Genomic DNA, 16,926 nt, shown 5'->3' on the forward strand with positions numbered 1-16,926 from the left:
AGCAACTCCACTCCACATATATACCACTCCACAATGCTTTACCACACTCTGAGCAGGTTACAAAGTCAGCTTATTTTCCCCAGCAATCTGGGTCCTCATTTTAGCTACCTCGGAAGGATGAAAGGCTGAATCAACCATGAGCCTTTCTGGCTGTGGGCCATTAGCCTGTAGTAATGCGTTCTAACTACTGACCCACCACGTCTCTGTAGATTTGTATGTGTGCATATTGCGCCTTTCTGATCCAAATGAGACAAAGGTTGAATCCAACAAAATGAAACTTAATGTGGAGAAAAGTAAGATTTTACACCTGGGCAACAAACCCCGATTACAGGAAACCTGGCTCAAAAACAGTAACTGTGAGAGGGACCTTGGGAGTCCGAATGGATGATCATTTAAACATGAGTTGTGTATGCGGCAGCAGCCAAAAAAGCTAATATAATCCTTGATTGTATAAACAAAGGCATAGAATCAAAATCACATGAAGTATTAGTACAGTTTTATAAAGCCTTAGTAAGACCACACCTGGAGTGATATGGGATTTATTTTATAAATGGTTGGAAAATAGGAAATTAAATGATGTTGTCATAATGATAAGATATATTTAAGGTTGAGTAATTTGTAATACACATGTAATCCTATTAAGAAATGTATATAAAATATAAATTGTTCTGTATTCTGTACAGTGGTGGATTTGTCTTCTGTACAGATGCAGATAAACTCAACAAAACATCCATAACAAAGTACTTTTATTGGTTGATCAGGTATCCTCATAACTCACATTTGTGACAAAGTTCTTCTTTAATGACCAATCCTTTGCATATCTGTTTTATAGGTAAAAATACAATTATCTGCTATCCTTTTCCCTCATCTCGTAGCGGTAGTAATAGACCAGTTACCATGAGTCTGCGGTTTCAGCCAAGAGTGAGGAGAACTCCCCCAACCCATGGAGGGTCAATTTAGTGACCAATTAGGATTATAGATGTGGTCACGTGACATGGACTACATTTCCCAGGATACCTTAACTACATTTACCATGATGCATTCCCTTAAGGGGACAGCTCACAATTGCTATCTAACTATCCAATTCCCATATACTGGCTGGACAGCACATAAATACTTGCCCAAGATATATATACCCAGCCATCACACTGTATAACTGAAAGATGCATTTGTTTTAAAATAAAAATTAAATAAATAAATAAAAAGGAACAGCTTTACTTCAGACAGTGCGGTTGCTTCATCACTGGACGTTTTTAGGAAGAGACTGGATAGCCACTTGTCTGAAAGAGATCCTATCGGAATATCAATAGATCCTGAAATGGTATAGGATCTCCTGCTTGAGCCCAAAGTGTGGATAGGGGCGCCAGCAGTCGAGGAGTTGTATCAGGCTTAGGCAGTAACTGTGAGAGGGATCTTGGAGTCTTAGTGGACAGCCAGCTAAATAGGAGCCAGCCGTGTGCAGCAGCCGCCAAAAAAGCATTGCATTTACACAGGGATACAATCAAGATCAAGTGAGGTACTAATAACCACTCTATAAAGCCTTAGTAAAACCACACCTAGAGTAGTGCATCCAGTTTTGGTCACCACATTATAAAAAAGATGTTGAGAACCTAGAAAAAGGAGAGAGAAGAGCAACCAAGATGATTAGGGGACTGGAGACTAAAACATGAACGGTTACAGATACTGGGCCTGGCTAGTCTAGGGAAGTGAAGGACCAGGGGAGACATGATAGCGGTCTTCCAATATTTGTGGGGCTGCCACAGAGAGGAGGAGGGGATCAAGCTATTTTCTAAAGCGCCTGAAGGCCAGACAAGGAATAATGGCTGGAAACTGAACAAGGAGAGATTCAACCTGGAAATAAGGAGAAACTTTCTGACAGAACAATCAACCAATGGAACAGAAGTTGCCCTCGGAAGTTGTAGGAGCACCATCACTTGAGACCTTCAAGAAGAAATTGGACTGCCATTTGTCAGTAATGGTGGTAGGGTCTCCGGGGTGGAGGTGGGGGGGGATTGGACTAGATGACCTGTAAGGTCCCTTCCAACTCTGATTATCTGTTAAATCTGATCTGTTAAATCTGACTTCAGGCACCAGGGCTCTGTCAATTCCTGGATGGACAGAAGGAGAAATCCTCAGAGCTGCAGCAGACCTTTTAAGGACCCTCTTGGGAGGCTCTTAACATACATACACACACACACCATTAATCCATCTAAGAATTGTGCCAGTTAGAGGATTTGGTGAAAGAGGAGATCAAGAGGGATGATCTCAGCCTCCATCTGCCCACACCTTCCCTTTCCCCAAGATCCCCCCATCCCTTCCACCCTCACTGCCGCCCCCATCCCTGGCAAGCTGCCATCTGGGAGTTGGACACCTCCCCACCTCCTTCCCCAGGAACAGCCAGTTGGAAAGAGGCTGGCCAGCTGCAGGCAGAGCTTGGTCTGGGGGGAAGGGTGTCTCCCTCTTCATTTCCCCAAATTCTCACATCAACAAGGATCTTGGCATGGCCCTGCCAAAGCCTTGGTATGTCCTGGAATCTGGGCCGTCCTGTGTCTCTCATATCCCTCATTCTCCTCTTTCCTTCCAGCCAAGCCCACCGTCTCCATCTCCCCCCACCAAGATGGACCCCGCTTCCCCCAACACCATCCTCCTCTGCACCACCACAGGCTTTTACCCCCTGGAGATCGAGGTCCAGTTGCTGAAGAACGGGTGGGCGAGTGGAGAAGGAGGGTGTGGCCTTCGGGGAGGAGCTCCAGAACGGAGACTAGACCTACCAGCTCCAGGTGATGCTGGAGACCCAGCCCCAAAGTGGGGGGGGGGACCTCTACGCTTGCCAAGTGGGGCATGCCAGCCTGGAGGCCCCCATCACCATCCAGCAGACAAGAGGCTGACTTGAAAGCAAGCAGCCCTCCCTAATTTCCATCCAGATGTGGGCTTTGCCACCAGGGGAGGGGAGACCCCGGAGTTTGCCTTCTCTAACATCCAGGAAGCATTTAAGTTTGCCCCTCATTCTGGCTCCTCATCTCCCTGGGATGCTTAAGTCAGATATTGTTAATTAGAGAAGCAACGGGTGGAAACTAACCAAGGAGAGAAGCAACCAAGAACTAAGGAGAAATTTCCTGACAGTGGGAACAATTAATCAGTGGAACTACTTGCCTCCAGAAGGTGTGAAGGCTCCAACACTGGAAGTTTTTAAGAAGAGGTTGGACAGCCATTTGAAGTGATGTAGGGTTTCCTGCCTAGGCAGGGGGTTGGACTAGAAGACCTCCAAGGTCTTCAATAAAAAATATATTTAAAAAGAAGGAATATTAGGCAAAGAGTCCCCTTTTTCAGTGCCATTGTAACTTTGAATGGCCACTAAATGAAGGACTAATTTCTTCAATGTGCTTTAAGCGATGGAGAAAGAAACATCAAGATGAATAGTAAAATAATTTTTATTTATGTGTTTATTTCTTTCTTTGGTATCTGTTTTGTTTTTATGATTAATAAAAACAAAAACAGAAAGTAAAAAAAAATACATAAATATAAAAAAGCAACTTACCAAAAAGGAGACAGGCAAGTTGGCTCACCAACTATGCCGGGGTCCTCCTCAGTCTTCTAGCTTGCTACAGCGAGAACGGCCAGCCCAGGAGTCAGCTCTTGACTGGGCTGGTGGCAGAGGTGGCAGGAGGAGGTAGGGGACTGGCCCAGCAGGATTTGCTACTTTACCTCCTCACTACCAATTGGTGGTGGGAAGGCAAAGCAGCAACACTTGGGCCGTGACAGGCAAGGGAAGGTGGCGGGCCGGCAGCCTAATCAAGATGGCGGCCACCATGTGGGCGAGGCAGTGGTGCCCGGCCCGGGAGTTGGCTCTTGACCGGGCTGGGGACGGCGGTGGCGGCAGGAGGAGGTAGGGGACCGGGCCAGCAGGAGTTGCTGCTTTGCCTCGTCACTACCAATTGGTGGTGGGAAGGCAAGGTTGCAACAATGGAGGGCCGTGGGTGAGGCAAGATGGGGACTGGCGGCGGTAGGTAGGTGACTGGATTGGAGGATCGTACTTACTGACACGTGTCTTCAGAGGCTGGTGGCGGGGTAGGCAGTCCAAGCAGGCGAGGCCGGCTAGCAGCGTCGGTGGGAGGCAGGCAGAGCAAGGCAGGCTGACCGGGCGAGGACAGTTAGCTGCGGTGGCGACTGGGACTTGCGGCTTGTCCTCACTCAGCAGGGCGGCACAAGGCAGGCAGGGACAGACAGCTAGCCAGCTGGCCAGCTTGGCTGCTGCTGCTGCTATTGCTGCTGGTGTGAGCTATGGCACCGCACGGGTAAATTTTGTAATTAGTGCACATGTGCTATAAGTAGGGGCAGGGAGGGCGGGGGAGAATGAGAAAGGGATTTTTGCATGTGTGCAGTAAAAAAAAACAATTTTTAAAATAAAAACTGGGTTTTATTAAACTTTGGAGTGGTGGATAGGGGTGGGGGCCGGGGCAGCAAAGGGAGAGGTGGGCGGGGGAGAATGCGGAAGGTATTTTCACACATGCGCAGTAATAAAAACCGGGTTTTGACCCGTAGGAGCGGCAAAGAGGGGCAGGGCCAAGCAGGGGTCGGTTTTACCATTTCTTAGAACTACCAGTGACGTTAACAACCGATTCTATAGAACCGGTGCGAACCGGTAGAAACCCACTCTCAGATCCCCACCTCCCACTTTTGCTCTCTGCGCTGAACTCTCCCTCCTCCTTCAGTTGAAGTCACAAACGTCTCTGCCTGGAGACCAACGACGCTCACGCAGGGAGAATTCCCATTGGTGCTGCCGCTTGTTCTGGCCCCTCACCTCAAAAGTCACATAAAAGCACTTCCTCACCTCAATTCAGAGCCCCGATTCCTCCTCTGGGGGGAGGGGCACCCCATAGCAGGGAAGACTTAGGGGTCACAGACACCCCCAATCCGAAGGGAAGCCGCGGAAAACCCCCTGCTAAGCCAGGAACAGGCAAAAAAGATCTGCAGGGATCCCTCCTACTCCAGCAGGAACCTCTTCCCAGCGCCCCTCACTCCCTTTCCCCGGGGGAATCCTCCGCTTGGCTCTCTCGGGTAAGGCGCCGCTTCACTTCACAGGAGAAGCGAAGTTTCCCTCCTTGAAACACGCGTTTCCTTGGCTCTGAACTTCTGGATGAACTTGCTTCTTCTGATTTCCACCCCCCTCGACCCCTCATGTTCAGGAACCGCCCTCTTTCTGTGGGTCAGGAATCCTGGTCCCCCTTTTCCTCGCAAACCCAGGGACGCTAGGGAAGATCCCGGAATCCAGTTGGGCCATTTCTCCTCCGCTTCCTGCTCCTTTCCTCAGAGAACTTCCACCTCTTCCCCATCATTTCCAGGTATTTCTCTCTTTCAGCAGAGAAAAACATCAAGTAGCATTGTTAAGCCTGGATTCCCCAACGGGTGTTAAGGAAAACAAACTAAACAGAATGTGCAGCGAAGTCAGATAGGAAGACAGGTAAATGTGTGAGATAAGTTTTCTAGTTAACACGCAGTAAAAATACAGATACGCTTGTGCTATCAAAAATATAGTTTATTCCATTTAAGAATTATAGCATAGTCAAATGTAACGGTCCATTAGTCATATATCAATTTCAATCAAGTCTTGTCAGGGATACTCTATTTGCAAAGTCCGTGTTGAATAGCCAATGTCAGTACACTTACAATAAATCAGTCCAATCTTATCTTCTCTCCGTTGAGAAAAATCAACACTCCTACAAGAACGCAGTCATCAATCCATCCAGTAATTAGGGATCAGTAAGCCAGAGAGAGAGAGAGCTGCATTTGCCTCGCTTCATATATAGTGCTTTTACAACCACACCCTTAATTACATTCTTGCTGTTAAAGTTACACACACTTTAACTAACAAACCATGATACCATATTTATTATTTTTACCCAAACCAGTTAGGGTAAACAATGTTATCCCTAACAAGCATTTGGGAAGAACTTTTGCCAGTAGAAAAGTGTTCTGCTTATGACTCTCTGGATGGGTATAAAGCAGACAGAGCAACTCCACAAAGCATCCATACAATGTCTTTTTTATTGGTTCATCATGACGAGGTTCTTCTTAATGTCCAATCCTTTGCATATCTGCATTATGGTGTAGAAAGATAATAAACTCTCATCCCCATGATGATTGAAGCGGCTGCATGGTAAAGGATTCAGGCAAGAGTGCGGAAGCCTCCCCCAACCCAACCAGGGTCAATTTAGTGACCAATCAGGATTACAGATGTGACCACAAGACATGGACTACATTTCCCAGGATACCTTAACTACATTTACCATGATGCATTCCCTTAGGGGACAGCTCTCAATTTCTAACTAACTATCCCAAATCCCATTAAACTGCCTGGACAGCACAAAAAGTGCAGATATATTTGTGGAATCTGGATGAGCTTTTCCCCCAGGAATTTGGATGTTTCGGCTTCGGAGGAGAAAGCGCCCCTAAAACAAAAGACTCCTTTTGGTTATTTTTTAATGAAGATTCTCATGGAATGAAATAGAAAATAAAGGTCATAGGGTAATGGGAAAGAGACAGGAAAGTGTAGGATAAAGGGAAAAAGTTTATTTTCAAGGAAGCAGAATGCAAAGTGAAATTTCAGCCTCAATTCTTCCTTCTACTGTTCATTCTTAGTAAATTTGGTACATTTCTATGACAAGCAATCCTAATAGAGGTTTCCCTTCCTTCTGCCTCAAGCACAAAGTCCAGAAGTAGTTTCCAGGTAGAAACACAGCTGGATCTTTCCTTTTCTCTGGTCCAAACAGCTCATCTCGCCCTCTCAGCCCACTCCCTCATTTCTTCCGTCCATCCACCTTCAATCTTGCGGATGGAGGTATATTTCCAGTTTTATATATTAAAAATTCCTACTTGTACTAGCTTGTACAGTAATAAAGTTCCAATTTTTTCTTTCAAGTTCCTTATCCAGTAATCCTAAAAGGTCAATCTCTGGTTTTCAATAGACACAGAGAGATAAATTACATTTACACAATTTTAAAAAACCTAGAAAAGAGATGAAAAAGACACCCCTCCCCTCCAACAGCCAATAGATAAGCAGGGATCAGCACCAGACAAACAGGCATAAAACCATTCTCCAATCAAGGAACCATCCAGGAGGGAACCCCATAATCTCTGGCCGGGCATCTAAACAGGCAGCCAATCCCCCCTCTACTTTGCACTGAGGATGTTACCTAGCTGGGTAATGAAACATCTCCAAGCAAACCAAGCACCGAGGGCACCAACGACCCCAGAGTTTAACCCAACCTCCAGATATTATCTTCTGTGGACTACATCCTCTTTCAAATGCCTGCCCCAGGACTACAAATCCCATCTTCCTCAGCTGACTCCAAGGTTTGTCCATTTCCCTCACCTTCTTCCCCCTCTCCCAATCTCGATCAACTGGATTCTTTGTGGTTCATGACATCCACCTGGTACAAGCAGCTTCTCCTTACTCCCCTCTGAACCCCCAGAAAATGGCAGTTCCCTCTTGTGGAGGAGGAACCACACATTCCACCTTCCGCTGAGCATCCAAAATTCAGGGATGGAGGGACTTTATCTGACCCAGTTACCTAGTTGGGTAATTCAATGTCTCCAAGGAAACAACCAAGCTCAGAAGCCCCCAAGAACCCCAGGGTTGAACTAAGTTCCAGATAATCTTTCCTGTTGCACTAGGATAGGATAGAATTCTTTATTGGCCAAGTGTGATTGGACACACAAGGAATTTGTCTTTGGAGCATAAGCTCTCAGTGTACATAAAGAAAAAAATACATGTATCAACAATCACAAGATACAACACTTGGTGATAGTCATAGGTTACTAATAAGCAATCAAATCATAGTAGGGAACAAATAAAACAATGTAAATTGTAAAGATACAAGAGACGCAGTTATAGTCATAAGTTGGAAGAGAGGGGTAATAGGAAGGATAAGAACAACTTACTAAGGCTTTACAAAATGGTACTAATACTTCACGTGATTTTGATTTTATGCCCTTTTATACAATCAAGGATTACATTAGCTTGTTCGGCTGCCGCCAACACACGTGACTCATGTTTAAGTGATCATCCATTCAGACTCCCAAGATCCCTCTCACGGTTACTGTTTTTGAGCCAGGTTTCCTGTAATCGGTTTTTCCTGTCCAGGTGTAACATTTTACTTTTCTCCACATTAAGTTTCATTTTGTTGGATTCAACCTTGTCTCATTTGGATCAGAAAGGCACAATATGCACACACATACAAATCTATAGGCAGGGAGGGTCAATGGTTAGAATGCAGTACTACAGGCTAATTGTCCACAGCCAGGAGTTCAATCCTGACTGACTCATGGTTCAGCCTTTCATCCTTCTGAGGTTGCAAAAATGAGGACCCAGGAGTGGTATATAAGTCTAAGTAGAATTGCTATTGCTGTAGATTCTCCCAAGCGTGCATCCTTTTACGAGAAGATGACCATTGTAAAGAAAATGCATTCCATGCATTTAAATGGCATCTCTCCTGAGTGGATCTTTTTGTGTCTTCTAAGATCACTACCACGAGTAAACGTCTTTCCACACTCCATACATTTATACGGCTTCTCCCGTGTGGCTTCTTTTATGAGAAATAAAATAACCTATTTGAGCAAAGGTCTTTCCACACACTATGCATTTATGACTTCTCCCCTGTGTGGATCTTCTTATGGGAAATAAGATTACATTTTTGAACAAAGGTCTTTCCACACTCCATGCATTTATATGGTTTCTCCCCAGTGTGGATCTTTTTGTGGCCACTAAGGCCACTACTATGAGCAAAGGTCTTTCCACACTCCATGCATTTATATGGTTTCTCTCCTGAGTGGATCTTTTTGTGGCCACTAAGGCCACTACTATGAGCAAACGTCTTTCCACACTCCATGCATTTATACGGCTTCTCCCCAGTGTGGATCCTTTTGTGTATTTTTAGCTCACTATTATGAGCAAACGGCTTTCCACACTTCATGCATTTATACGGCTTCTCCCCTGTGTGAATCTTTTCATGGGAAGTAAGTGTATTGCTATGAGCAAAGGTTTTCCCACACTCCATGCATTTATACGGCTTCTGCCAAGTATGGATCATGTTATGGGAAATAAGATAACTTCTTTGAGCAAAGGTCTTTCCACACTCTGTGCATTTATATGGTTTATCCCCAGTATGGATCATCTTATGGGAAATAAGATTACATTTTTGAACAAAGGTCTTCCCACACTCCATGCATTTATATGGTTTCTCTCCTGAGTGGATCTTTTTGTGGCCACTAAGGCCACTACTATGAGCAAAGGTCTTTCCACACTCCATGCATTTATATGGTTTCTCTCCTGAGTGGATCTTTTTGTGGCCACTAAGGCCACTACTATGAGCAAACGTCTTTCCACACTCCATGCATTTATACGGCTTCTCCCCAGTGTGGATCCTTTTGTGTATTTTTAGCTCACTATTATGAGCAAACGTCTTTCCACACTCCATGCATTTATACGGCTTCTCCCCTGTGTGAATCTTTTCATGGGAAGTAAGTGTATTGCTATGAGCAAAGGTTTTCCCACACTCCATGCATTTATACGGCTTCTGCCAAGTATGGATCATGTTATGGGAAATAAGATAACTTCTTTGAGCAAAGGTCTTTCCACACTCTATGCATTCATATGGTTTCTCCCCTGTGTGGATTCTTGTATGGATAGTAAGTTCCCTGCTTGTTCTAAAATATTTCCCACATTCCAAACATTTATAAGGCTTCTCTTTTATGTTAATCACTTTTTGAGATGTAAGGAAGTTACTCCCAAGAGAAAGAATGAATGTCCCATTGTAATTTTGTCCGCTGTGTCTTCTTATAGCATCTTCTGCTCGGTTTTGGGTTAAATAGTGTTCATTTATTTGTACTTCAGCTTTGATGAGCTTCACACTTTTTCCAGTATATTTTTTCCTTATTTTTTCTTCTTGGACAAGAAAGTCTTGCATCGGAGCAGCAGCGGAAAATGAGATTTCCTGGTTGCAATTCTTTGACTGGATTCTCTCGTGGCTTTTGACTTCCATTCGCATTCCAAACTTCTCTGTTGCATCTTTAGCATTGATCACTTGGAACAGTTCACAGGAATCTTGATTTTCCTGCCCATTATTACCTTCAAAGAAAAAGGGAGTTGAAAATGATAACAAGGTTAGAGAAAAAGATCAAAGTGTAGAAAGTCAAGTGAATTTCCTTTTGAATTTCTCCAAAATTCCATTAGGTTGTATGTTTGCATACCTACAGTGGTGTGATATAGAGATGATTATTTCTATATTCACAAGTCATGAAAGCTTTGAAAATATCTAGAAAACATCTCTTTCTTTACAATTATCTAAATATATCCCAATCTCACTCAGAATCAACTTTGAGTTAAGGAATAGAATAGAATAAGAGAAATGGAAGGTACCTTAGAGGTCTTCTAGTTCAACCCTCTGCTTAGGCAGAAAACCCTACACCATTCAGACAAATGGTTATCCAAATCTTAAAAACGTCACAACTTCTGGAGGCAAGTTGTTCTATTGATTAATTGTTCTAACTGTCAGGAAATTTCTCCTTAGTTCTAAGTTGCTTCTCTCCTTGATTAGTTTCCATCCATTGCTTCTTGTCCTGCCCTCAGGTGCTTTAGAGCAATGGTAACCAAATTTTGGTGGTCCGCAGAGAAATGTCACCCTCAAAGCAATTAATCCAGGCTACGTGGGAACACAAGACTGCACCGCCCACATGGCCCACGGGAAATCCAAGGCTTGCGTCGGTTGCATTGTGAACAACACAAGGTAGTGAGGGGAGAGGGGAAAGGGCGGAGAGGGGGGAATTTTCCCAACATGTCCCACACACATCGCCTGGCCACCAGGCTGCTTCTTTCCGCATCTTTCTTCTTCTGCTTTTGGCTGCATGCAAGGAAAGCAGCAAAAGACTTTCTCTCTCTTCCCCAAACTTCGCCAGAAGTGAATCGTTGGAACCCTGCAAGGCATCCTGTTCCAAGAGGCTACGCTGGCAAAGACTCATTTCTGGCAGAGTTTGGGGAAGAAAAAGAAAGACTTCTGCTGCTTCTGCTGCTTTCCTTGTATGAAGCCAAAAGTCTCCCCCACCCCACGAGAACGGAGCTGGATTTGGTATCCTGAGATCCTAAATAAAGAATGATCGATCGGTAGAAAAATGGGGTGGGGAATTTTCCTGCAGACTTTTTTGGGGATTTTCCCAGGGTCTCTGGTCTGCAGGATTTAAAATTATGAGTTTGGTGGTCCCTGAGATCCAAAAGGTTGGAGACCCCTGCTCCAGAGGGCACACAAAAGCATAACTCGTTTTCAGGGTGGAAGGGGGGAACTTGCCCCACATGCCCCACAGATAAGTTCAAATAGAAATGGAAAAATACAGATAAGAAATGGCACAGAAAGCATCTAAGCAAAGAGACATTGACTCTTTCCTTCCTTGGAGCATGACAAGGCTAGATCTTTTCCTTCTCCCTCCCAGGAGACCATTTCTGATTAGTGGTTTTTTAATAAAAAACTAACTATAATCTCTCTTTTTGAACTTCCTGATTGGGGACTAGAAAACTCTTACCCAGAGAGACCACGTTCCTATGGTTTTCAAGCATGACTTCCGAATGCAGCGCTTTCTGGTCAGGATCCAGCTGAGACCATTCCTCCTCAGAGAAATACACAGCCACCTCCTTGAAGGACACCAGACCCTCCTGAACATGGGAAAAAAGAGCAGAAAAGGAGGATTCACAAGATCTGTTCATCTTCATCATTGATTTAGACAAGAGGATAGAAGGGGAACTCATCAAATTTGCAGAGAAGACCAGACTGATAAGAATATCAACACTCCGAAAGATAAGCTCGAGATATAGAAGAATCGACAGATTGGGCCCCATCTAACAAAACAAAATCAACGAGAAATGTAAAGTTCTACATTTAGGAAAGAAAAAAACAAATGCACTGGCATAGAATAAGTGATACCTGACTCAAGAGTAGTAAGTGCAACAGGGATCTTGAAGTCCAAGTGGACAACCACTTAAACATGAGTCACCACTATGCTTCAGTTGTCCCCCCAAACCCCCAACAGAATCATAGGTTGCATTAAGAGGGATAGAATCAAGATGACATAAAGTGTTAGTACCATTTTATAAGGCCTTGATAAGACCACACTTGCAATATTGCATCCAGTTTTGGTTGCCAGAGGTAAAAAAAAGATCTTGAGACTCTAGAAAGAGTGCAGAGAAGAGCAACAACAATTATTAGTGGACTGGAGGCTAAAACATATAAAGAACGGTTGCTGGAATTGGGGATGTCTAGTTTCATGAAAAGGACTAGGGGAGACATAATAGCAGAGCTCCAAGAAGCAATGGATGGAAACTATTCAAGGAGAGAACCAACCTACAACTAAAGAGAAATTTCCTGACAGTGAAAACAATTAATCAGGAATTGGGGGTGCTCCAACACTGGAGGTGTTTATGAAGAACTTGGACAGCCATTTATCTGAAATATTATAGGGCTTCCTGTTTGAGCAGGGGGTTGGACTAGAAGACCTCCAAGATCCCTACCAACTCTGCTGTTCTATTGCATTGTCCCCAAATTCCCAAAGCAGAGATATGCACTAAGTTAAATGGCTGTGTGTCACACAAGAACAAATTTTTGGCGAGAAAATGGGAACATCTGAAAATTGCTTTCACTGAAGAAATATTTCGGGAAGTTTTATCAAGTTCATTGATTCTGCAAAACCTTCAGTGCCTTTCAGTAAAGTAATTTCGATACCATCGACCAAGGGATTCTCCTGAAGCTGCTTCAGGGGATGGAAGTGGGAGGTCTTGTGCAATCTTGGTTCACTTCCTTCCTTTGTGGCCGCTCTCAGTCAGAGTTGATAGGAGGGGAGAGATGCAGTCCTCACCCACTGTTTTACGGGGTCTGTAGGGAATAGTACTCTGGGTAAGCCACTGGGTGAGATCATCCCACACCATGGACTGAGGTATCACCAATATGCTAATGATACTCAGCTGAATGTCTCAGCCGGTGGTGAGTTAAGTGTTGCTGCGTTCTCCCTCTCGCAGTGCCTGGAGGCTGTTAGGGACTACATGGGGAGCAACGGGTTGAAACTAAACCCTTGCAAGACCGAGTGGCTCTGGGTTTGGAGTTCATTAGCTCAGGTAGAATTGCCACCTTTAGTCTTGGATGGGGTGGCACTACCCCAAACAGACCCTGGGTGTAATCTAGGGGATTTCCTGGACTCACGACTCCTACTTGAAGAGTAGGTGGCAGTCGTGGCCAGGAGGAACTGGCCCCGGGTTTTTAAGGGTTTTTTAAAATGGTAATGTAGCATTGTGAGCATTTGTTCATTCTTCATTAGTCTTGCACAATTGTGAGTCAAAGAATTACCAAAAGAAATTGGATCTCTAGAAGTTCCTGCCACTGTGATACATTTATTCCTATTTCTTGAAGGACTTTTAAAAAATTGCTTCTTGTAAACTCCAAGATGGAGGAGAACATAGCAGAACAAGATAACCAAAGGAAGCTATGCTGGCCGACAGCAACTTCAACCTGCTTTTCTAGTCTCCATGTTGTGGAAGAACACAAAAATAATACAGGCCAAACAAGGGGGTCGGAATAGCAAGAGAGAGCCCTCTGCACACCCACTTCACTTCCTGAAGGAAGAATAGAAATCTAATATTTTTTCCCTTTCCTACTTGATTTGGAGGTTCAACTGCTGTTTGATCTCCGTCATAAAAACCAGAAATCTTCATTCTTTGTTTCTCTGTAAGGAATAAATAATTTCAAAATGCATAATTAACAAAATAGGAGGAAGTATTCTATAGGAGAGAAGAGAGAGCGAAGGTAAGACAGATGGGGAATAGGAGGATCTTCCATTACCTCCTGAGGTGTCCTGACTTGGATCTTCCCAAGGGATCCTTCTGAAAAATAGGTCCTGAGGGGGATCTGATGAGTTCTTTCCCTCAGGATCTCTGATCTCCACAGTGCAGCCCTTCAAATAGGAGGAAGGAAAAAAGCAGAATTAATATACGTCACACGACACAAAGTGGATTCTTCTATTCGGAACACAACCTCAAAGCCCCCAATATCCATCCGTGTGGCTGAGTCAGAAAACAGTGGAACAATGTCCTACAAGAACTGGAGAATTGCCACATATTATGAACATGGGAGAAGTTTGGGAAGGAGGGGTGAAGCATTCAAACACTTTCTCTCTTTATTCCTTTCCAAGCTCCCTAAAGTCTCTCACCTGCTGCTGGAGTTGCTCCTTCTCCTCCTCTGCCTGGCTCAGGAGGAAGCCTTCCGCCAGGGCCACCGCCTGGGAGGTGCTCTCTGCTCCACACTCCCGCACTCAGCCCTCCATCTCTGGGGGCAGGAGAGCCAAGAGCCGCTCCAGAACCACCAGGTCCAACATCTGGGCTTTGCTGTGCTTTCCTGGGCTCAGCCATCGCCTGCACAAGTCATGGAGTCGGCTGCAAAGTCCTCGGGGTCCCTCAGCCTCCCGGTATCGGATGGAGGTCCAGGGTGGAACTTTTGAAGGGAGGATGGTTCCCTCCTGCAACACCTTCTGCCTGGTTCTGGTCCAGCTCTCCCCACAGCTGCCAGGCTGAAGAGTTGTGCGGCCTTTTCTGCTCCCCTCCATGGCCAAATGGGGTGTCTCCATCCTTCCTCTCTCCAGCAGAGCAGCTCCAAAGGGCTCCAGGGACTCTGGGGGGTCTCCAGGGGCCTCTTCCTTCACAGGACGATTTCTCGGATCGCAGGATGGATCCCTGCCAGTCCTCTCGCTCCCTTCCTTCCTTCTCTCCCCTCCCTCCCCCCCAGGAAATCCTGGCTTGCAAAGGCTGCGGAGGACTCCGAGGTTCCGGATCTGGGAGGGAGAGTAAAATCGACGGCCAGGATCAGAAAGGGGGATTCAGCCCCTGGACCCCCTTCCCCGAACCTGCCCGGAACCCCAAGCGGCTCCTCCCAGCACAGGACTCAGGGCCCCACCGAGCAGTGCCAGGAAGGAGGTGGCTGGAGAAGCCGCCCCTCCCCCCGCTTCTATCCCCCTCCGGAGACAGGATCGGGCCTTCGTGGTGCCCCCGACAGAGCCCCCCCCCCCCCCCCCCCCACCAAGGGAGGAGGGGGTGGGGAGAGCGAATGCGGCGTCCTAGAGAGGCAAGGCTCAGTGATGTCTCTTCCTTCACCACTTCGACCTCTGGGAAGGCAGCCGTGACGTTTCGCCCTCCAGTGGCCCAATGGGGAAGCGCCTGGAGTTCCCTTCTCCTGGCGGAGCGCGCCCCCTGGTGGAATTGGGACAAAGGGCCAGGATGGTAGAAAGGGCGGGAAAGAGGAGCGCATGGGAGGGGGAGAGGGCGGGGATGATGGGCTTGGGAGTAGGAGGAAAGGCCCCTTTGCGTGGCTCCCTGTCAGACAAAGGCTTTGGCGTCTGTGCTTCTTACCCCTTTTATATGAACCCAAATGCCTCGAAGGAGGATTTCGTCTTTCTTCTGTGCCATCTCTGGAGCGGTTTGATTATTTCTCACCGATAAAGTGCAACTCCACCTCCGCCTCTTTCATTAGGTCCCCTTCTATATTTACTGAGAGAGAGAGAAGAGAGAAGTCTTCTTTGTGGATATGTGAGATATTGGAAGATGCCACGATATCTCCCTTATCTTTCTTGGCCCAGTGGGGAAGCGCCTGGAGTTCCCTTCTCCTGGCGGAGCGCGCCCCCTGGTGGAATTGGGACAAAGGGCCAGGATGGTAGAAAGGGCGGGAAAGAGGAGCGCATGAGAGGGGGAAGGGAGAGGGCGGGGATGATGGGCTTGGGAATAGGGGGAAAAATCCCTTCTCCATGGCTCCCTGTCAAACAAAGGCTTCCACGTCTGTGGTTCTTTGCCCTCTTATATGAACCAAAATCCTCTCCTGGGGCAGCCGGGAAAGGAGCTGGGTGAGCCAAGGATTTTCGTGCCTTTTTCGCCACGTCTGGTGATCCGGAGGCTCCTTTTGTGGACGTTTCGTCCTAAAGTCGCGGCTTCCCAGGGTTCCCCTCAGAAAGGCCCTTCACTCCATCGCCCGATCCGCTCCAGCCCCTCTTTCCCCTCCGGCCGGCTCTCGACGGGGAGGCCGCATTCCGGGTGTCCTCCACCGCCTCTGCCAACTGCCGCGGCCATCCGGGCTTCTGAGGCGAGAGCCAAAGTTTCTTCTGCCCTCCAAGCCCAGCCAGGCGCCGCTTTGCTCCAGATCTGCCCTTTTACACGGGCGAAATTTCTGCCAACATTTTACTTTATATATATGTGTGTTCCGAGCAAGAGAGACACGTATTTCAAAGAAAGAAATGGCTTTTTTTAATCTCCCGAAGGGAAGCGGCGCCTCTCCCTGGTTTAGCTGAGGTTTTTCCAGGGCTTCCCTTCGGATTGGGGGGGGGTGTCTGTGGGTGACCCCCAGCTTCTCGCTGGCTGCGGGGATACCAACCCCCATCATCCAGTGCGGCAGCTCTTCCTATGGCAGAATAGAGAGGGAGGAAGGGAGGGAGGTGTGTGTGTGTGTCTGTCTGTCCCGGCCAGATGCTTCAAGCCCCAGTGGAGGAACGGGGGTGAGGGAAACGTTTTTCTCGGCCTTTTCAGCTGGGCGGGGCCAGAACGAGCTGAAGGACCAATGGGAATTCTTTCTGCTGCAGCATCATCGGTCTCTGGGCAAAGTCCTTTGTGACCTGAAGGAGGAGGAGGAGGGCATTGGGGGGGCAGAGAGCGAAAGTGAATGGGGGAGGGGGATTCCCTTCAGTCTTGGGGGGCTGAAACTAAAGGGGGTTCAGGGCAGGCCCTGCGGGGACCCTCCATTTTCTTTGTTCTCTTCATGATTCTCAGCTAGACTTTCCTCTGTGGGCATGGAGGGGTGGATTAGATGTCCGTTTGGGTTCCCAAACTGCTTCCTAGGGCCTCCCCTGCAGCCCCAT

The 16,926-nt window shown here is 46.7% G+C and overlaps 2 protein-coding genes and 1 long non-coding RNA gene across 3 annotated transcripts in view; 1 reads left to right on the plus strand and 2 right to left on the minus strand.

Moving 5' to 3' along the window:
- LOC148131801 (uncharacterized) overlaps positions 1–8,330 on the plus strand; it is a 29,971-nt gene extending 21,641 nt beyond the window's left edge. The window contains exon 2 of the long non-coding RNA XR_015747163.1: positions 6,678–8,330. This is a non-coding gene — a long non-coding RNA (uncharacterized LOC148131801). The remainder of the gene's footprint in view (positions 1–6,677) is intronic.
- The window catches only part of LOC113427630 (uncharacterized), a 182,353-nt gene that overhangs the window by 56,329 nt on the left and 109,098 nt on the right, over positions 1–16,926 (minus strand). The window contains exon 4 of the mRNA XM_087953402.1: positions 11,572–11,701. Coding sequence (XP_087809528.1) covers positions 11,572–11,701 — 130 coding nt within the window. The remainder of the gene's footprint in view (positions 1–11,571; positions 11,702–16,926) is intronic.
- Positions 1–16,926, minus strand: part of LOC113427353 (uncharacterized) — a 256,359-nt gene that overhangs the window by 38,515 nt on the left and 200,918 nt on the right.

Source organism: Notechis scutatus, chromosome 2, assembly GCF_049901735.1.
Source record: "Notechis scutatus isolate UNSWTSFEM ecotype Mainland chromosome 2, rNotScu1.2, whole genome shotgun sequence".
NCBI classification, from domain to species: Eukaryota; Metazoa; Chordata; class Lepidosauria; order Squamata; family Elapidae; genus Notechis; species Notechis scutatus.